The following is a 21389-nucleotide window of genomic DNA, read 5'->3' on the forward strand; positions in this document are numbered from 1 at the left end:
GCAGACTCGACCTGCCAGGCTCAAGCGACCCTCCCACTTCGGCCTACGGAGTAGCTGAGACTACAGGCGCGCGCCAGCATATTTAGCTTTTTTTGTTTGTTTGTTTGTTTGTTTTTTGAGACGGAGTCTTGCTGTCGCCCAGGCTGGAGTGCAGTGGTGCGATCTGGCTCACTGCAACCTCTGCCTCCCGGGTTCAAGCAATTCTCTCCCTCAGCCTCCGGAGTAGCTGGAATTACAGGCGCCCGCCATCACGCCTGGCTAATTTTTGTACTTTTAGTGGAGACGGGGTTTCACCATCTTGGCCAGGCTGGTCTTGAACTCCTGACCTCGTGATCCACCCGCCTCGGCCTCCCAAAGTGCTGGGACTACAGGCGTGAGCCACCGCATCGGGCCTAATTTTTGTATTTTTTTTTTTTGTAGAGACGCGGTTTTGCCATATTGCCCAGGCTGGTCTTGAACTCCTGTGCTCAAGCAATCTGCCTGCCTTGGCCTCCCAAAGTGCTGGGATTACAGGCGTGAGCCACCACGCCAAGCCAAGAGAACGGATTTTAAGGTGAGGGGCGGAGCTTATAATAATTCAGCTCTGAGGTGGGCATGGTTCAGGGCCCGGGGCCGGGGCTTAAAGCAGAAACTTTGAGGTAACAGGGTATTAGAGGTGGGACTTAGGAGAAGGTGCTGACGGGGGCGCACGACTGCTATAGAGACGGTGGGGAGAGAAGGAAGTACCTAAGAGAGGCGTAACTAAGGGAAGCTCCTGGGAGAGGGGAAGCTTAGCAGGAGGGGCTGAATGGGCCTGGGGTTTGGCTTCTTGGGATGGGGCTGAGTTGGGAGCGGGGATTAATTACAGAGATTATATGAACGGGGCAGTGTCAAGTGTGGTAAAGCCATGGCTCTTGACCAGCATGCAGCAGAATCAGCTAGAGTATATTTCAAAACACGGATCCCTAGACCCCCAACCCCAGGGCTTCTATTCTGCATGGTCTCAGCAGGCAGCCGGATGCTGCTGGCCTCCCAACTGTGCTTGACAACCACTGATTTAAACGAATGCTTTAGAGGTGGGAGGCACTCAAAAGTCACGAGGGGCAGCTTAAATGCTATGGGGCGAAGGGGCGGGGCTTACATGCAAGGGGCGGGACTTGGATGGAAGGGGCGTGGCTTGGGCAGAGGTGAAGTTCCAGAGAGCAGGAGCTCGGAGAGGGGGAAGAACAGGAGAAACTGCATGAGGGCGAGGGGCAGAAGACAGATTTTGAGGCGGTGCAGGGGCTTATAATTACGCTGTGAGATGGGAGTGGTTCAGAGCCAGGGGGCGGGGCTTCAGTGTGAGACCTGAGCCGGAGGTGTGGCTTAACCGGACGCCCAGAGCGTGTCGGGGGGTTCCCGGAGAAGAAGCGGGCACTCAGAGCGCAGGCGCACCTGGCTCTGCTCGCCCATCGGAAGCGGCCCAGGTTTTCACCGCTCTCATCCCCGAGTCAGTGCGCAAGCGCATTTCCCCCATCCTGGTCCCCGCCACCGCCTTCTCTTTCCGACCCTCCACGCCGGCGCCTCGGGAACGGGCGCGACTTCCGCTTCCGGGCGGGCGGGCAGGCGGGCGGCGCGGGGCTGCCGGGGAGGGGGGAGGGGGCGGCACTTCCGGTCGGGCCCTCGGGTCTCCCCGGAGCGGCGGCGCCTCCTCCGCCTCCTCGGCCTCCTCCCGGCGGAGACCCCGGCGCCGGTGAGTGACGGGGTGCGTGGCCCGGGGGCCCGGGTGCAGCGGGGGCGGGGGGCCCCGCCCTGGCCCGCTCTGGTCCCCAGAACGTCCCCCAAACCCTAGCAAGTCAGTTCAGCTCCCGCCGGGCCCTTGCCAGGGGACTCCCAATCACTGCTTCCCCGTAAGACCCCTGCAGATAGCTCCCCGATGAACGCCTCCAGCTAGGATGACTGCCAAAGCGCTTTCATTCGTGGCGATGCCCTAAACGCCTGCCAGGGCCCCCAACTGATACCTCCTCGTAGGATCCCCTCCACATAGCGCCCCCCGTCATTGCTTCCTCCAGGTCAGCCTCCAGATGCCATCAGCATCGCCCCTCCCCATGTAGGGCAGCTGCCCGTGAACCCTCTTATTCTTATCCTCTATATAATTCTCCCCAGAGTGTCGCCTTAGAGCTTTGCAGCAGAACTGCCCCCCGTTATCTCTGTCTATACACAGCAACGGCCCCCAGTGGCCCTGACCGCCTCCCTCCCCAGCAGAGCGCCCCTTCGTGGGTGTGAAAATACTTTCTATTCTGGTCAGCACCAAGAATGCCTTTTTCCTTTCTGCAAATCCTCCAGTGATTCCCCTTAAGAATACCCCTTTCAAAACCACCCCCCTCGCAGCGGGACAGCTCCCTCTAGAATTCTTTCACACTCACATCCTCTCCCGCTTCAGGCAGAAATATCTGCCTGCTTAGCTCCAGGCTCCCATGAAGTACTCCTGTACCTCCTCTCCCCCCACCCTCGTCGTGGTCAGCCCCCGTCTTCATTACTTCTGCCACAGAACAGTGTCCGGCATTGAGGCAGTGAAGCCTTTCCTCCCAGAATGTTCCTCATCCTCTTCCTATGGCATGAACAACTGTTGCCCTGACCTGCGGCATCTCACCCAGCTCTCATGCCATCGTCCTGGACTCCCTAGGGAAGACCGTGGACTTCACCGGGGCGTAACTTCTTTTCTCATAGGCATTCATTCTGCATTGAACCCATATTCACTATTCTAGCTGAAGGGTGTATACAGCCATGAAGGGGAGCGATGCACACAGTCTTCTCACTGTCCAGGGTCTCACAGTCTTGTTGATCAGAAACGAGTCAACAAAGATACACGGGGTTTTGTGGGTTCTCTGAGAGCCTGATGAACTACTTTAGAGGGGAAACCTGAATTACAAGAGGCAGCTTAGCCATGCAAAGATCTGGGTGAGCAGGCAGCAAGAAAAGCAAGTGCAAAGACCCTGAAGTGGCGGTGAGCCTGGTGAGCGGAGGAACAGCAGGGGAGGCCGGTGAGGGTGGAGCGGAAGATTTGAAGGGAAGAACAAGAGGAAGGAAGGTTTGGTCTCAAAAGGCTTTGGAGGTGAGGGCACTGGGATAAATTATCTAGCCCTTGGCACGTCTACCGAGCCCAGAATGTTCTTCATTCATTCATACGTTCATTGGTAAACACTTGTTGAACAACTGTTTAATGAGTACCTACTTTACGCTGGGGGTACAACAGAGAACAAAACAGACAAGAATCCCTGTCCTCATGGAGTGGATATGCTAGTTGAGGGGGCAGATGATTAAGAAACAAAATACAGGCCAGGCGAAGTGGCTCATGCCTGTAATCCCAGCAGTTGGGAAGGCCAAAGTGGGAGGATCGCTGGAGGCCAGGAGTTCAAGACCAACCCCAGCAACATAGTGAGACCCTGTCATTACAGGAAAAAAAAAAAAAAAGCTGGGGGTGGGTGGTGTGCACCTGTAGTCCCAGCTATTCAGGAGGCTGAGGTGGGAGGACTGCTTGAGCCCAGGAGTCCCAGGCTGCAGTGAAAAAAAAAAAACAAAAAACACCAAGAGTATATATGCGTGTTCAAAGTAAAATATCATGGGATAAAGAGATAGAGCTGGGGGGGCTGTGGTTCAGAATGGCCTCCCCCAGGATATTCCTATTCTTGTCATGTTGTCCCTCCCAAAAGCCACACACCAAAGTTATACAAGGGTAAAAATTCCCCTTCTCCTGGACAACTGTGGCCCACTGGGGGGCTGCTCTTATCAGCACCCCAACCCCAGGAGTGAAGTGATTAGGAGGATGAGCCCTGGATTCTACTAGGGTTCACAGCTTTGAGCAAACCACTCCCTCCTTTCCTAGCCTCGTTCATTCACTTCTTCAAACGAAAATGCATCAACCAGGAACTGTTGTAGGTCCCGGGGATGGAACAGTGAGCAAGAGATAAAAATCCGGCCGGGCGTGGTGGCTCACACCTGTAATCCCAGCACTTTGGGAGGCTGAGACGGGCGGATCACGAGGTCAGGAGATCGGGACCATCCTGGCCAACATGGTGAAACCTCGTCTCTACTAAAAATACAAAAAAAATTAGCCGGGCGTAGCGGCGGGCACCTGTAGTCCCAGCTACTCGGGAGGCTGAGGCAGGAGAATGGTGTGAACCCGGGAGGCAGAGCTTGCAGTGAGCCAGGATCGTGCCACTGCACTCCAGCCCGGGCGACTGAGCGAGACTCTCTCAAAATAAATAAATAAATAAAAATCCTTGCCTTCAGGAAGCCGCTCCTCTGCATGGGGAGACCAGCAAAATCAAGGCAAAGAAGTAGACTATGTGAGGTTATAAATGATGCTGAGCAGTAAGCAGAGAAATGAAGCAGGGTTGGGGAGATCAGGATGTGGGCCTGAGTGACAGGTCACTGGTTACTGAGAGGCTCATTGAGAAGACAATTGAGCAAAGATGGGGAGGAGGTGAAGGGGTAAGCCAGGTGGTTGCCTGAGAGTCAGAGTATTACAGGCAGCAGCAACAGCCAGTGCAAAGGCCCTGCGGCAGGAATGGAGTGGGCACATTGGAAGAGCAGCCAGGAGACTGTGGAGGTCATTGTAAGGACTGCGGCTTTATTTATTTATTTATTTATTTATTTATTTATTTATTTATTTTGAAAAGGAGTTTCGCTCTTGTTGCCCAGGCTGGAGTGCAATGGTGTGATCTTAGCTCACTGCGACCTCTGCCTCCTGGGTTCAAGCAATTCTCCTGCCTCAGCCTCCCAAGTAGCTGGGATTACGGGCATGCACCACCACGCCTGGCTCATGTTGTATTTTTAGTAGAGACGGGGTTTCTCCATGTTGGTCAGGTTGGTCTCGAACTCCCAACCTCAGGTGATCCGCCAGCCTCGGCCTCCCAAAGTACTGGGATTACAGGCGTGAGCCACCGCGCCCCGCCAGGACCGTGGCTTTTGAATGAGATGGGGTTACTGTTTGGTTTGGGACAGAGGATGGACATGGTTTGGTTATAGTCCTCCTGTCAGTAAAATGGGAATAATAGTAACACCAGTTTGTTGTGAGGTTCGAATGAAACAAGCCACATAAGGCACCTAAGCACAATGCTTGTTAGAGGTCAACAAATGTTGGTGACTTGTCCTGCCCTTGGGTCAAGTCAAGTGACTTGGGATCCGGTAGCAGGGAGATGGGTGGAGCAATGCATATTTCCAGTATAAAGTGGGAGGGGGAGTCCTCCTTCATTCTGGAGGGAGAAATATTGAAAGACAGCATGTCATGGGACTCTGGAGCCTTGCTGCCTTTCTTCAATCCCTGGCCCTGCCACTAATTAACAATGTGACTTTGGAAGTTGGTTTATTTCTTTTTAAGAAACAGAGTCTCACTCTGTCGCCCAGGCTGGAGTGCAGTAGCGTGAGCTCACTGCAACCTCTGCCTCCTGGGTTCAAGCAATTATCCTGCCTCAGCTTCCCAAGTAGCTGGGACTACAGGTGTGCACCACCACGCCCAGCTAATTTTTGTATTTTTAGTAGCGACCGGGTTTCACTATATATTGGCCAGGCTGGTCTCGAACTCCTGACTTCAGTTGATCCACCCACCTCGGCCTCCCAAAGTGCTGGCATTACAGGCGTGAGCCACCGTGCCTGGCCTGACTTTGGAAGTTTAATTCACCTCTCTGGCCCTCAGTCTCTTCCTTTGTATTTCAGAGTCAATGATTGTAACCATCTTCTAGGGTTACTGGGAGGATTCGTTGAGTCAACACACATCAGAGTTAGAAGCGTGTTGGGCTGATAGAAAATGCACATCCAGTGTTATATGTTACTTTACGTTACTCTTATTAACAAACCCGAATTTCATCACGAGGCAGCGTTGTTGCAGCAGAAGGGCCCACAGTCTGGCATCAGAAAGACCTGGAATCAGTTACCTGCTTTCCTCTTTATTGGCCACATGACCTTGGAGGAATGCCTTCCCCATGCTGCTCCTCAGTTTCCCCACTTATAAGATGGGCCCAGTAATGGTACAGAACTATGCCACATCCAGGCAATGACAAATCAAACTGGTCAGACAATAAATGTGAACCGTTAATACACTTGCCCTTGGTTAATACTCCTGTCCCTTGGTGGCGGTGGTGGTGGTGGTGGGCCGGGGGTGGGTCCCTCCCCATCATGCTTCCCTCCACATAAAACCCTCCTATGACATCCCTCCTTAAAAAGATGCCAGTTTAGGCTTGAGTCGTGTGAAAGAGGAAATGTCTCTGGTTTCCTAGTGGAGATCATCATGAGCCTGATCGATTCTGTCCACCACTGATGTATCCCCTTCAGCATCTCCACACCCTGCCCTCAGTGCCCTCCTCATAACATCACTGTCCCCAGAATCGCTTCTCCCAGGAATCCCTGGGATCATGTAGCTCCATTTCTGCTAAATGACCCCTCTGTTCCCTCTGGGAGTTTGGTCAGCTTAGTCTCATCCCTTCGTTCATTCCACAAATATCAAGATAGACATTCACGGCTATACATTTCCCTCTGAGCACGACTTTGGCTGCACCTCCTCAGCTTTGGTATGTTGTTTTCATTTTCATTAATTGCTAAGCAGTTTGTTTGAGATGGAGTTTCGTTCTTGTTGCCCAGGCTGGAGTGCAGTGGCACAATCTTGTGTCACTGCAACCTCCACCTCCCAAGTTGAAACGATTCTCCTGCCTCAGCCTCCCAAATAGCTGGGATTACAGGTGCCCACCACCAAACCTGGCTAATTTTTGTATTTTTAGTAGAGACGGGGTTTCGCCATGTTGGCCAGGCTGGTCTTGAACTCCTGACCTCAGGTGATCCACCCACCTCGGCCTCCCAAAGTGCCAGGATTACAGCTGTGGGCCATCGCGCCCAGCCAGCATTTTCTAATGTATGATTTCTTTGCGGACCCGTTGGCAATTCTGGAAGGTCGTGTTTCATTTTCACATATCAGCAAATATTTGTCAAGCACCCACACTGTGCCAGGTGCTACGCTAAGTGCTGGGGTCACAGGGGCGAGCAAGACAGGCCAAGTCCTTGCTTTCCCAGAGAGGGGCCAAATAGTGAACACACAGAAAAGGAATAACGAGTTGGTGGCAATAACTATAATGAAAAACCTGCAGCTGGATGAGGCGTAGAGAGTGATGGGGTGGGAAGTGCTGAGTAGAGACCCAACGAGGCTCCAGAGGCCTTGTTGAAATCTGGGGAAGAACATTGTAGGTAGAAAGTAACCACCACCCTCTCCTACCAGGCCCCTTGTATAGACACCGCTCATAACCCAGAAGACACCCGTAAATAAAACTCTCATCCCGATAGTTCTTCCCTCACCTTCCTTCACTCGGGGAATGGCCCCCAGTGAAACACTGCTGTGGGGGTGGGAATGGGGTTCAGCCGATTGATCCAGACTCTTACTCCGTGACGGACGGCTGGCAACAACTCACTTTGCCCGTCTGTGCCTTAGTTTTCTAATTTATCCAGTGGCGGTAACAGCTGCCCCTATTTCTTAGATTTGTGGGAAGTCAGTGAATTAATACGTGTAACGTGCTTAGAACCGTGGCTGGCCTCTAGGAGATGTCCAATCAGTGACAGCTATGATTAACGTGCGCTATAGTGGAGGCAAGCTAGGCAGGGCCTTCTTCCCCCAAACACTCTTACCCTTCCTCCCCATAGCGCCCTAAATCACCCCCTACTCCCTGAATCCTTATGGCCTATGTTTGCCTTCCTGGCCAGTCAGCCCGGCTCCAGAGCTGTCTCCCCAACTTAGGTTCCGCCTACAGCCTTCCAGTTACCACCCCAGCCACGCCTGTCCTCTTTCCGGAGATCAGATTAAACAGAGGGGGTGTGAAGGGCATGGGATGTTGAGTCTTGTCCAAGGACAAGGACACCCAGAGCTGGAGACTAAAAATATCTCACTCCAGGATGGTGTTTGGGGTGGGGGTGGAAGAGACACTCATCCCTCACCTGTGGGAGGAGAGAGCAGCCCGATGGATAGAGGAGAAAGGGTCCAAGCCTTGGTAGGAACCCCCTTGACCCCCACAGTGGGCTGGGCTTAGAGCCAGGCCCCCACTGGGTAGGGATGATGGACGGAAAGCGGGTCAGACCTCACGGGCCCTTCACCCACTGACCCTCCGCCCACTTGGTGGAGGTGCTTCCCCAGGCCAGCAAGTAGACTAGGAACTCGGAGATCAGTTATGGGAGCTGAGGGTCTGGTGTGGTGTGGGGTAACACATGGATACCTGCCATCTGGAATGAAAAGTCGTGTAAAGGAGGTGCCAGAGAATGATACTGGGGTGGAGGGGTCAGGAGAAGCCCCACTAAGGGCAAGGATGGAACTCAAGCTCCCTGCTTCTGTTGCTAGGCTTAGCCCAGGTGTGTGACGTCATGGATGGTACAAATAGCTCAGGGGATTGAACGCATTCTGCTGATGTGTGTGTTTTGTTACGTTCTGTTCCAACCCCCTTGAATCTCCCTACAGTGTAGGGGTCCCCCCCCCATTTTAAACATGGAGAAAGTGTGGATCCCAGTGGAGATGGGATTTGAACCCAGGTCTTTCCAAGCCCAGGGTCTGTGTTTTGATTGTATCAGACCACCTTCTGACTATATGCCAGCCCCCTTGCTGGAATTTGTTTCTCCCGGGCAAGCACATTCTCCTTTCTACCGTCTATTAATATTAAAAGAGTGCACACCCCCATACTGACTGCTTTTTCAGTTCTCTAGGCTTGTCCTGACTTCCCTGCTTCTACTACTATTAGTAACAGTGATAACAGTATCATATCTCCTATTTTTTTAATTTTTAGAGCCAGGGTTTTGCTGTCACCCAGGCTGGAGTACAGTGATGTGATCAGAGCTCACTGTAGCCTCCACCTCCTGGGCTCAAGCAGTTCTCCTGCCTCAGCCTCCCAAAGTGCTGGGATGACAGGTGTGAGCCACTGCGCCCAGTCCATACCTTCTATGTACTGAGTGCTTACAGAGTTCCAGGAACTGCCCCCAGTAAGAGCCTTATACATATGAGCGTGTTGAATCCACACAGCCCTGTGAGGTAGGCAAGTGCTTTGTCGTCCCCAGGTGTAGATGAGGAAATGGAGGCACAGAGAGGTTCAGTCACTTGCCCATGGCCACACAGCTAGAAAGTAGCAGGGCTTACATTTGATTCTGGCCCCAGAGTCTTCCCTCCTAATTACGCTGATAGAAATTGTGATTCCCTTTATCAGTATGCTCATTTTAGGATAAAACCTGAAGGGATGAGGACGGAGGGCTGGGGGTGCAGTAGGGTGCAGGAGTATGGGGAGACAGCAGAGGGCCTGAGAGGGTTTGAAAAGAAAACTGAGTCCAGAGGCCCCCAGGGTGCTTGGACAATTGGAGTCTGAAAAGGAGAGAAAGTAGAGAGGGGCCAGACCAGCAAGCTGGCTCACATCTGTAATCACCCAGCACTTTGGGAGGTGGAGGCTGGAGGATCACTTGAGTCCAGGAGTTTGAGACCAGCCTGGGCAACAGAGCAAGACCCCGTTTGTACAAACCTGCAGGTGGTGTGGAGAGGGTCTCCTCCACAAAGCTGTGTCAGGACCCCAGAAAAGATGGGAAGAGGCCGGGCGCGGTGGCTCAAGCCTGTAATCCCAGCACTTTGGGAGGCCGAGACGGGCGGATCACGAGGTCAGGAGATCGAGACCATCCTGGCTGACACGGTGAAACCCCGTCTCTACTAAAAAAAATACAAAAACTTAGCCGGGCGAGGTGGCGGGCGCCTGTAGTCCCAGCTACTCGGGAGGCTGAGGCAGGAGAATGGCGTAAACCCGGGAGGCGGAGCTTGCAGTGAGCTGAGATCCGGCCAGTGCACTCCAGCCTGGGCGACAGAGCGAGACTCCGTCTCAAAAAAAAAAAAAAAAAAAAAAAAGATGGGAAGAGATAGAAGGAATTAGGGTAAAGAGAGATGGGGAGGAGAGTGGGAGTTGAGAACACAGAGAGGGAAGGTGAAGTTGAGTAGGAGAGTCCTGGGGCCAGGGAGCCAAGAGGAAGGGCTGCCCTTTGGGGTGGACAGGCAGCGGGACTGGAAGCCTAAACCTGGAAGGCGAGGGGGTGATCTGCGCAAGGATGGATGAGTGGGCGCACAGCTCCATTCACCTGCGGGGAGACCCAGCACCGCGGCCGTGTCCTCAGCCCGGTCCTCCTCTTCACAGGGTCTCCCGTCTCCCACCCGCCGGAGATGGAGGCGAACCCAGCGGGCAGCGGCGCCGGGGGTGGCGGGAGCAGCGGCATCGGGGGCGAGGACGGGGTACACTTCCAGAGCTACCCCTTCGACTTCCTGGAATTCCTCAACCACCAGCGCTTCGAGCCCATGGAACTGTATGGGGAACACGCCAAGGCGGTGGCAGCCCTGCCCTGCGCCCCCGGCCCCCCGCCGCAGCCCCCGCCGCAGCCCCCTCCCCCGCAGTATGACTACCCGCCCCAGTCCACCTTCAAGCCCAAGGCGGAGGTGCCCTCCTCGTCCTCGTCCTCCTCCTCCTCCTCTTCGTCCTCCTCGTCGTCGTCGTCTTCGTCCTCTTCGTCTTCCCAAGCCAAGAAGCCCGATCCGCCCCTGCCGCCCGCCTTCGGGGCGCCCCCGCCTCCCCTCTTTGACGCTGCTTTCCCCACTCCGCAGTGGGGCATCGTGGACCTCTCGGGACACCAGCACTTGTTTGGGAACCTGAAGCGAGGAGGGCCCGCGTCCGGGCCGGGGGTGACGCCTGGGCTGGGCGCTCCCGCGGGGGCCCCGGGGCCGCTTCCTGCCCCCTCGCAGACCCCGCCAGGACCCCCCGCGGCGGCGGCCTGCGACCCCACCAAGGACGACAAGGGCTACTTCCGGAGGCTGAAGTACCTGATGGAGCGGCGCTTCCCCTGCGGCGTGTGCCAGAAGTCCTTCAAGCAGTCCTCGCACCTGGTGCAGCACATGCTGGTGCACTCGGGGGAGAGGCCCTACGAATGCGGCGTCTGCGGCCGCACCTACAACCACGTGTCCAGCCTCATCCGCCACCGCCGCTGCCACAAGGACGTGCCGCCGGCCGCGGGGGGCCCGCCCCAGCCCGGCCCCCAGCTCCCGCCGCTGGGCCTCCCAGCACCCGCCGCCAGCGCTGCCACCGCCACCGCCCCCTCGACGGTGTCCTCGGGCCCTCCAGCCACGCCCGCGGCGCCCGCCCCCTCCGCGGACGGGAGCACCGCCCCTGCTGGTGTTGGGGTGCCCCCTCCCGCCACCGGGGGCGGCGACGGCCCGTTCGCCTGCCCGCTCTGCTGGAAGGTTTTCAAGAAGCCCAGTCACCTCCACCAGCACCAGATCATCCACACGGGCGAGAAGCCCTTCTCCTGCTCCGTGTGCAGCAAGAGCTTCAACCGCAGGGAGAGCCTGAAGCGCCACGTGAAGACGCACTCGGCCGACCTCCTGCGCCTGCCCTGCGGCATCTGCGGGAAGGCCTTCCGCGACGCCTCCTACCTCCTCAAGCACCAGGCGGCCCACGCAGGGGCGGGCGCCGGGGGGCCTCGGCCCGTGTACCCCTGCGACCTGTGCGGCAAGTCCTACTCAGCGCCGCAGAGCCTGCTCCGCCACAAGGCCGCCCACGCCCCGCCCGCCGCCGCTGCGGAGGCGCCCAAGGACGGGGCAGCCTCGGCCCCGCAGCCCCCGCCTACCTTCCCCCCGGGCCCGTACCTCCTGCCCCCCGACCCTCCCGCCACCGACAGCGAGAAGGCGGCGGCGGCCGCGGCGGCGGTGGTGTACGGCGCCGTGCCAGTCCCGCTCCTGGGCGCCCACCCGCTGCTGCTCGGCGGCGCAGGGACCAGCGGGGCGGGAGGCTCGGGCGCCAGCGTCCCGGGAAAGACGTTCTGCTGCGGCATCTGCGGGCGCGGCTTCGGGCGCCGCGAGACCCTGAAGCGCCACGAGCGCATCCACACGGGCGAGAAGCCCCACCAGTGCCCCGTGTGCGGGAAGCGCTTCCGCGAATCCTTCCACTTGAGCAAGCACCACGTGGTGCACACGCGCGAGCGGCCCTACAAGTGCGAGCTCTGCGGCAAGGTCTTCGGCTACCCGCAGAGCCTCACACGCCACCGCCAGGTGCACCGGCTCCAGCTGCCCTGTGCCCTGGCCGGGGCCGCCGGCCTCCCCTCCACCCAGGGCGCATCCGGAGCCTGTGGGCCCGGGGCCTCAGGCACGTCTGCAGGGCCTGCCGATGGGCTGAGCTATGCCTGCTCGGACTGCGGCGAGCACTTCCCAGATCTCTTTCACGTCATGAGCCACAAGGAGGTCCACATGGCAGAGAAGCCCTATGGCTGCGACGCCTGCGGCAAGACCTTCGGCTTCATTGAGAACCTCATGTGGCACAAGCTGGTCCACCAGGCCGCCCCCGAGCGCCTGCTCCCGAGCACGCCTGGCGGCCCGCAGCCCCCGGACGGCTCCAGCGGCACGGATGCGGCCAGCGTGCTGGACAACGGGCTGGCGGGGGAGGTGGGAGCGGCCGTGGCGGCACTGGCAGGGGTGTCTGGGGGTGAGGACGCAGGCGGGGCGGCGGTGGCAGGGGCCGGCGGGGGTGCCAGTTCCGGCCCTGAACGCTTCAGCTGTGCCACGTGCGGCCAGAGTTTCAAGCACTTCCTGGGCCTAGTGACTCACAAGTACGTGCACCTGGTGCGGCGGACCCTGGGCTGCGGCCTCTGCGGCCAGAGCTTCGCGGGCGCCTACGACTTGCTCCTGCACCGCCGCAGCCATAGGCAGAAGCGGGGTTTCCGCTGCCCGGTGTGCGGGAAGCGCTTCTGGGAGGCGGCCCTGCTGATGCGCCACCAGCGCTGCCACACGGAACAGCGGCCGTACCGATGTGGCGTGTGCGGCCGAGGCTTCCTGCGCTCCTGGTACCTGCGGCAGCACCGCGTGGTCCACACTGGCGAGCGGGCCTTCAAGTGCGGCGTGTGCGCCAAGCGCTTCGCGCAGTCGTCCAGCCTGGCAGAGCACCGGCGGCTGCACGCTGTGGCCCGGCCCCAGCGCTGCAGCGCCTGTGGCAAGACCTTCCGCTACCGCTCCAACCTGCTGGAGCACCAGCGGCTGCACCTGGGCGAGCGCGCCTACCGCTGTGAGCACTGCGGCAAGGGCTTCTTCTACCTGAGCTCCGTGCTGCGCCACCAGCGCGCCCACGAGCCGCCGCGGCCCGAGCTCCGCTGCCCCGCCTGCCTCAAGGCCTTCAAGGATCCCGGCTACTTCCGTAAGCACCTGGCTGCCCACCAGGGCGGCCGGCCCTTCCGCTGCTCCTCCTGCGGCGAGGGCTTCGCCAACACCTACGGCCTCAAGAAACACCGCCTAGCGCACAAGGCCGAGAACCTCGGGGGGCCTGGAGCAGGGGCGGGCACCTTGGCCGGAAAGGATGCCTGACCGAGGGGTTCCCATCCCACTCCCATCAGAAGCCCCCTTCTGGACTCCCACCTCCCGGGACTGATCAGACTCTCCCCCCTCCTCGCTGTTGCCCCATCCTTCAGAACTTCGGACGGACTGGCGACCTTCAGGGCGCACGCCCGACAGGCTCAAGACTGAATCACTCCCATCCTCGTCCTCTCTGCCCTCCCCTCATCTCATCAGACACTGAACCCATCCTCCGTCCAACCCTCGTTTGTGACCCTCATCAGCCCCCGTCCCAGCAGCACTCTGCCCCCAGTAAGTTTTGGCGGAGATGGGTCTGAACCGCCCCTCCCCCTCCTTTGGAATCTGGCTGGACAATGGAGTATGAGCAGAGTTGGGAGGGCACAAGGGGGTGCTGGGTGCTCTTTGGGGTGGGGGGGTGGGGGGCGGGGTGGCAGACGCGGCTTGTACAGAGCGGAGAATAATAAATCTTACCATGAGGGCCGCTGGAGTCCATCCTTGCATCCCACCCAGGGAGAGTGGGGAGTACACACATGGTGGCAAAGCACAAAGTTAAAACTTGTTTCCTCTGCAATTTTGATTCTGGGCGCCTCTGTTTCTCATTCACTCTCATTCGACAGGGACTTACTGAGGATTTGCTGTATTCCCAGCTTTAGTCTGAGCTGGGCAAATGGAGATGGACAAGACAGGTAAGTGTCTGCTCTCAGGAACTGACTTAACATGCCCGGACTCTTCCCCTTCCTGATGCTTTCAGCCTTCGTTCACTCTGCCACCACTTCCGGGGGCCTCCTGCCTGCCAAGCCCTGAGGTGGGTACTGGGGAAACAGATGAACTGGACATGCCCCTCAGCCTCAAGTAACATGAAAGAGAACTCCCATCCCGCTGCAGCTGCTTCACTACTGTGTGCAGACTAATGGTCATGATACATCTCCCTCTTAGCACTTACCCTCCAGGATAATGGTTGGGAGATTCAAAAGCCCACTCACAGCTCACGTTGGTGCTGGAAACAGTGAGATGTATGCCTGGCAATGTGTGTTTAGTTATCTTATTTGTTAGAAGAAGGGCCTGGGGTCCTGAAGAACAAAGGTGCTCCAGGGACATAATGGAAAATCCACAAAATTTGGACTCCAGGCCGGGCGTGGTGGTTCACGCCTGTAATCCCAGCACTTTGGGAGGCCGAGGAGGGCAGATCCCTTGAAGTCAGGAGTTTGAGACCAGCCTAGCCAAAGTGGTGAAACCCCATCTCTACTAAAAATACAAAACTTAGCTAGGTGTGATGGCATGTGCCTGTAATCCCAGTTACTCAGCAGGCTGAGGCAGGAGAATCACTTGAACTCAGGAGGCAGAGGTTGCAGTGAGTTGAGATCGAGCCACTGAATGCCAGCCTGGGTGACAGAATGAGACTCCATCTCAATAAATAAATAAATAAATAAATAGGACTTCAGTCCCAGGGTACTTCAGTACAGAAACCTGAAGACAAGGCCAAGCACAGTGGCTCACGCCTGTAATCCCAGCACTTTGGGAGTCCAAGGCGAGCAGATCACCTGAGGTCAGGAGTTCGAGACCAGTCTGGCCAACTTGGCGAAACATCTCTACAAAAAGTACAAAAATTAGCCGAGCATGGTGGCATGCACCTGTAATCCCAGCTACTTGGGAGACTGAGGCAGGAGAATCGCTTGAACCCAGGAGGCGGAGGTTGCAGTGAGCTGAGATCACGCCACTGCACTCCTGTCTGGGCGACAAGAGCTAGACTCCATCTCAAAAAAAAAAAAAGAAAAAAAGAAACTTGAAGATGAAACTAAGTACAAGGGCACTGCCTGGGTGAGTCCTGTGTGACCCATGGGAGGGCAGCTACCCTGTGGGGCTCCATGTTCTAATGCTGAAGACCCAGCATGAGACAGACATTCTGCCAGCGCCCCCAAGGTTCAGGGTTCAGCAGTAATGTGGAAATGGAGCCTCACAATGTAAGGGACATGGAAGTATCACTAGGGGTTGAGGGAGCACAGAGGAGTCACCTTGTCAGAGTGGAAATGAGGCTAGAAAAGCTTCTTAGGGAGAAGGTGATCCCTGAACGATGACATAAACCAACTGAAGTTTGCCAGGTAAAGAAGTGGCAAAGAGGCCGGGCGCGGTGGCTCATGCCTGTAATCCCAGCACTTTGGGAGGTCGAGGTGGGTGGATCACGAGGTCAGAAGATTGAGACCATCCTGGCTAACACAGTGAAATCCTGTCTACTAAAAATACAAAAAATTAGCCGGGCGTGGTGGTGGGCGCCTGTAGTCCCAGCTACATGGGAGGCTGAGGCAGGAGAACAGCGTGAACCCGGGAGGTGGAGCTTGCAGTGAGCCGAGATCACGCCATTGCACTCCAGCCTGGGCGACAGAGCGAGACTTCGTCTCAAAAAAATAAATAAAATAAAATAAATAAAAATGGAAAAAAAAAAAAAAAAAAAAAGAAGTGGCAAAGATTTCCAGGCGGAGAGTTTAGTGTGTTGAACTAAACCCTGCTATTCTAGAGAATTTAAGACAGGTTAGTATGGCTGGAGGTTGGGTTCCTGGGGGCTAAATCCTGAAAGGTCTTGAATTCCAAATTGTGGGGCTTGGGAGATTTTATAGGGTAGACGCTGGAAACTGGCAGCTGCAAGGCCAAATATGACTACCAACACATTTTTGTTTAGTCTGTGCATTTTTTAAAAAGTTTGACTTGACTGCCAACATTGGGAAATCAAAAGATTTTACACAACGTGAACTAATGGAACTTCTGAAAGAAACTGGAAGATGTGGCAACCCAATCTGTGTTCCGGAGCTGAGCGGCCGTTACCCTCTTCTGATGGGGCACTCTCCAATTTGTTGAATCCCAACTCTTGAAACCTGGTGGCAATCACAATTATTTCATGTTGTTGATATTTTCCCCTTGAACCTGGACATCTTGCTCATGTATTTACATTTTCACCCAGCTCCTGTAGGCATTCACATTTCCAAATCCTTCTCAAAGCCACAAGGAGCTGTGGCTTGGCGACAAGGATCTGCGTGGATGCCATATGGAGAATGAAGAGGGCAGGTGGCCAGGCGCAATGGCTCATGCCTATAATCCCAACACTTTGGGAGGCCGAGGCGAGTAGATCACCTGAGGTCAGGAATTTGAGACCAGACCAGCCTGGCCAACATGGTGAAACCCCATCTCCACAAAAAATACAAAAATTAGCTGAGCACGGGGGTGCCCTCCTGTAATCCCAGCTACTCAGGAGGCTGAGGCAGAATTGCTTGAACCCAGGAGGCAGAGGTTACAGTGAGCTGAGATTGTGCCATTGGACTCCAACCTGGGCAACAAGAGCAAAACTCTATCTCAAAAAATTAAAATAAAAATAAAAAAACAAAAGAGGGCAGCCACTGGACTGCTATGCAGTTGTCCATGTGTGAGACGACTGTTGGTCTACGAGTGTGGTGATGCTGAAAAGACGTTCCAATTCCAAAGATATTTAACTGGCTCAATTGAGGGAAACTGATAAGGGATTGGACATAAGGATGAGGATGAAGAAGGTTTAAACCTGCCCAGGAACCCAGCTTGGGTGGTGGTGCCAATGACATCAGAAGCATGGAAGTTTCTTTGAGGAAAACGGAATGAGTTCTGTTCACATTGTGAGTTATCTCATGGGGCCCACTGGGTGAACAGAAAGGTGTGCAAATCAGAAGCTCTCACTCAACAAGCATGCAAGGCACACTGAGAGTGCTTTTGCCAAACTTCCCTGACCCCCTCTCCTACAGCTGAACCACGTAATGCGTAACCACACAGTGGGGCGTATTCACTCCCCATTCTAAGGATGGGGGGACAGAAGCTTGGAGGAAGGTATGATGCAACTCACTGCTGGTGGCAAGACCACGGTGTGGCCCCTCCTCCCCCACCTCCCCAAAGTGGACAATCCCAATACAAGACCGACAGAGAAGCCCTTCACAAGGTCCTTTAATAGGAACAGAACTGAAGGTGTCACACCTCCAGCTCCCAAGTCCTCCTCTCGCTCCCACCACAGTGACTCTTTCACTCCACACCCTGGCCAGCCCACCATGCTGCCATCAGCCAGCCCTTCCTTGGGTTTGGTGGGGACTAGGCAGTAAGCTGTTTGCTTCGAACTGGGAGTGGAGGAAATCAGAGAAACCTGAGGCTACCTTGAGGCTTGTGGGGGACCATGGGCTCTGAGTCTAAAGCTTTAGGAGGGGATGCTAGGTAGCTGCTTGCTTCATGTGTTCTCAGTTGCCTCTGAAGAAGAGTGGACAGATCACAATGGGGGTGGGGGCGGGGGTTGCCGCTGTTGGAGTCCTATGGTCAGGCTTACATCCTTGAGGCTCAAGTGCTCTCAGCTGTGACTTGGAGACCCTCTGGCTTTGAGGTGATGGGATCCCAGAGTCTCTTCACAGACAACCTGGTGAGTGTCTTCTGCCTGAGGGTGGATAGGCATCCCAGGTCCAGTGCAACGCAGTGAGGTAGGCAAGAGACTCCATCCTGGTCCACCCATGGAGGACCAGAGCAGAACACTATGGTGGACCCCAATTCCCCCCTTCCATTCGATCCTGGCTTCTCCTCTGAAGTGCCCAGGCTCTGTCGTGACAGGCCGGGTCTTGCACAAGGACAAGCCAACCAAGAGGCATCGGGGCAGTGACATCCAGCCCCTGGACCTTGCCTTTGGCCGCACACCTGCAGAGCAGCAAGAGCTGCACCCCTCCTCTCCTAGGCCTGGCAGAGGTGCTATGTGGGCGTATGGGAGTCTGGAGCCCGGCCCTCTCCCTCTGCTCTCCATCGTTAGCAGCTCACAGCCATCCCTGCAGCTGTCATCTCTCCCCCAATCTCCCCTCTTCTGTCCCCTGCCTCCGTTTCCCCACCCCCGCCCCCCGGGTCGCCGCCTACCTCCGCCTTAACTAACCCATGTTCCTGCAGCCTACTGGTCGGCCTCCACCTTCACCTTCGCGGTCTCCCCCCGCCCCTCCTCCGCAGGGTCCCCTGCCCCACACCGGTTCCCCGACCCCTGAGCCGCCGACGAGCCCAGCTGGCCTCCAGAGTCTCCCAGCCCCGGCCCCGGCCCGTGGAAGTGGGTGCGCTGGTGCTTGCGGAAGTTGGAGGAGTTGTTGAAGGTGCGGTCGCAGAGCGTGCAGCGGAACGGGCGCTCGCCCGTGTGGATGCGGGCGTGGCCGCTAAGCACCGAGGACTGGGTGAAGCCCTTGCCGCAGATGCCGCAATGGTACGGCCGCTCACCAGTGTGCACGCGCTCGTGGTCTCGCATGTCTGAGGAGCGGCGGAAGGGCTTGGCGCAGAATCTGCAGGCAAAAGGCTTCCCCACCGCTGCGCCCGCCGCCGCTGCCGCCATCACCACCTCCGCCCTTTCCGGGGCTACCCCGGGCCTCTGTTCTGCAACGGCCGCTGCGTCCAGAGGCCTCCGAGAGGTGCCCGGCTCCACCCCGTGTCGGTGCTGGTGCCGGAGCAGGGGCGCCAAGGCCTTGAAGGCGCGGGGGCAGAGCGCGCAGCGGTAGGGCCGCTCCCCCGTGTGCAGGCTGTAGTGTGCGCGCAGGCTGGCGGGGCCCGGGCAGCTGTGGCCGCACACGTGGCACCGGCTGGGGTCCCCACCAGGCCCGCCTCCCTCGGCCCCGGCCAGGTGGCCATGTTCGTGGAACAGCAGCTCGGAAACCAGCCGGAAGGCAGCAGGGCACAAGGCACAGTGGAAAGAACCTGGCTCTGGGGGCTCAGGGACCAGAGTGGTGTCTGTCACCTTCACCACCTGGATCTCGATGAGGTCACTCGGGGGTGTGCCCGGCCGGCAGTCATCAGGCACCAGGACCTGGGCAAAAGGAGAAGAAACAGGAGCCTGTGGAACCTGCCTCAAGATCGTCCCAGCACGCCCCAATTATTAAAGCTTCGGCTCCGGCCGGGCGCGGTGGCTCAAGCTTGTAATCCCAGCACTTTGGGAGGCCGAGACGGGCGGATCACGAGGTCAGGAGATCGAGACCATCCCGGCTAACCCGGTGAAACCCCGTCTCTACTAAAAAAAATACAAAAAACTAGCCGGGCGAGGTGGTTGGTGCCTGTAGTCCCAGCTACTCGGGAGGCTGAGGCAGGAGAATGGCGTAAACCCGGGAGGCGGAGCTTGCAGTGAGCTGAGATCCTGCCACTGCACTCCAGCCTGGGCGACAGAGCGAGACTCCGTCTCAAAAAACAAAACAAAACAAAAGCTTCGGCTCCTTTATTATTTTCAGACAGGGTCTCAAACTGTTGCCCAGGCTGGAGTGCAGTGGCACGATCGTGGCTCATTGCAACCTCGACCTCCTGGGCTCAAGCGATCCTCCCACTTCAGCTCCCTGAGTAGCTGGGACTACAGGCGTGCACCACCACACCCAGCTAGTTAAAAAAAAATTTATTTCTGGCCAGGTACAGTGGCTCAGGCCTGTAATCCCAGCACTTTGGGAGGCCAAGGCAGGTGGATCACTTGAGGTCAGGAGTTCGAAACCAGCCTGGCCAACATGGCAAAACACCGTCTCTACTAAAAATGCAAAAATTAGCCAGGTGTTGTGGCTGCTGCCTGTAATGCTAGCTACTTGGGAGACTAAGACACAAGAATCGCTTGAACCCAGGAGGTGGAGGTTGCAGTGAGATGTGATCATGCCACTGCACTCCAGCCCAGGCGACAGAATAAGACTCCATCTTAAACAGCAAAACAAAAAAAAATTATTATTATTACTTTTTAATGTTGAGGGAGTCCCACTATGTTGCCCAGGCTGGTTTCCAACTACTGGGCTCAAGAGATCCTTCTGGCTCTGCCTCCCAAAGTGCTGCGATTGCAAGCGTGAGCCACTGTGCCTGGCCCATCCTTCAGCATTCTGTTGTATCCTCATCATTTCCCCTCCTGTCCAAAATATATTATGGATCCCACCTTTTCTTCTCCACCCTACTTAAAGCCCCATCACTTGGCGCCTCCACAATTGAAAAACCCAAGGGCATCTGTTGCTACTTCTGCTGGCTTGTAACCCACCTCCCTAGAATAGCCTGAAGGTCTTTTGAAAATGTAAATCAGATCAAGTCATTTTTCGCACTCAAAACCCTCCAATGGCTCCAAATGTACTTATCCCAAAATGTCACTATAATATCTGTGGCGACGTAGCTCCACTTATCTCTCTGACCCCAGCTTAAACATAAGCCAGCACCCAGCTGACTTCTCTCGTCTAAATTTAGCTCCCCCACCCCCACAGTATTGGCTCAATTTTTATTTCCTTTATAGAACATATCACAGTGACTCTCATTGATTGTTTCTCTCCCCTCAAGAGACTGCAGGTTCCAAGAGAACACAGCCCTTGTCTGTCTTGGTCACTTCTCTATTTACAGAGCCGAAGTAGGAGCTCAGTAAATGTTTGTTGAATGAATGAATGTTCTCAATTACTCTAATTCCGAGTGGGGGAAAGTGGAGGAAGTTCCAAAGTCACCTAGACCTCCCACTTCTACTCCCAAATCCTCCCTTGGGCATTCGAGAAGCATCACTAAGACCCTGCAAAATTATCCCCTACCCCAACACAGGTGCTCCAATCATAATCCCCCACGTTTTTCAGGGTCACCTTCCCAACCTTCTACCCTAGAATTAGCCCTATAATTTGAGGCCCCGCCCCTTACAAGGCTCCACCCAAATTATGCAAATTATCCATGGTAAGCCCCCTTCCCTGGACCCAAACCCGCCCCACAAGACAACACCGTCCTCAGACTCCGCCCCCATCCAGCCCCGCCCACCACCCATAGGTTCCTCCCACGCCCCGCCCACCAAGGCATGCTCTCCTCCCCTGCCCCGCCCCTCGCGCAACCCCAACAAGCCCCACCCCCAGGGCCACAGCACTAAATACCTCCCCCGCCCACCCCTCATAGGCCCCGCCCCGGCCCCGCCCCCTACACTACGACCTCCTCCCACCTCGAGCCCCACGCCCAGGCCCCTTCCTTGCCCGCACCAGGTCCAGTGGCTCCTGGGATCGCGACTCCGGGGTCGGTGCGCTCGGACTCCGGGGCTCCGGGCGCGCAGCGGCCATCTTGT

General features: G+C 56.5%; 2 protein-coding genes across 4 annotated transcripts; one reads left to right on the plus strand and one right to left on the minus strand.

Moving 5' to 3' along the window:
* The first annotated feature begins 1625 nt into the window (after positions 1-1625).
* On the plus strand, positions 1626-13820 carry ZNF865 (zinc finger protein 865). Of its 2 annotated transcripts, none has more exons than XM_045380997.3 (2): positions 1626-3073; positions 10149-13820. In XM_045380997.3, the coding sequence occupies exon 2, from the start codon at positions 10175-10177 to the stop codon at positions 13349-13351; it is 3177 nt and encodes a 1058-aa protein (XP_045236932.1). In that variant the 5' UTR covers positions 1626-3073; positions 10149-10174; the 3' UTR covers positions 13352-13820. The 2 variants fall into 2 exon arrangements, with proteins under 2 accessions (XP_045236932.1, XP_045236931.1); XM_045380996.3 differs by having other exon boundaries at positions 1626-1711.
* Positions 13821-17279: 3459 nt separating this feature from the next.
* ZNF784 (zinc finger protein 784) lies at positions 17280-21389 on the minus strand. Of its 2 annotated transcripts, XM_074024827.1 has the most exons (3): positions 21307-21389; positions 18581-19160; positions 17280-17771 (listed from the first exon to the last, which is right to left on the minus strand). In XM_074024827.1, the coding sequence occupies exons 1-3, from the start codon at positions 21382-21384 to the stop codon at positions 17743-17745; spliced, it is 687 nt and encodes a 228-aa protein (XP_073880928.1). In that variant the 5' UTR covers positions 21385-21389; the 3' UTR covers positions 17280-17742. The 2 variants fall into 2 exon arrangements, with proteins under 2 accessions (XP_073880928.1, XP_005590477.2); XM_005590420.5 differs by having other exon boundaries at positions 17280-19160.

Source organism: Macaca fascicularis, chromosome 19, assembly GCF_037993035.2.
Source record: "Macaca fascicularis isolate 582-1 chromosome 19, T2T-MFA8v1.1".
NCBI lineage: Eukaryota > Metazoa > Chordata > Mammalia > Primates > Cercopithecidae > Macaca > Macaca fascicularis.

Bases quoted from the DNA above. Each gene is read 5' to 3' on its own strand.
- ZNF865 (XM_045380997.3), top strand. From the start codon at position 10,175: ATGGAGGCGAACCCAGCGGGCAGCGGCGCCGGGGGTGGCGGGAGCAGC.
- ZNF784 (XM_005590420.5), bottom strand. From the start codon at position 21,384: ATGGCCGCTGCGCGCCCGGAGCCCCGGAGTCCGAGCGCACCGACCCCG. The intron at 19,161-21,306 runs GTGCGGGCAAGG...CCTTTTGCCCAG, and splicing joins CCCAGGAGCCACTGGACCTG to GTCCTGGTGCCTGATGACTG.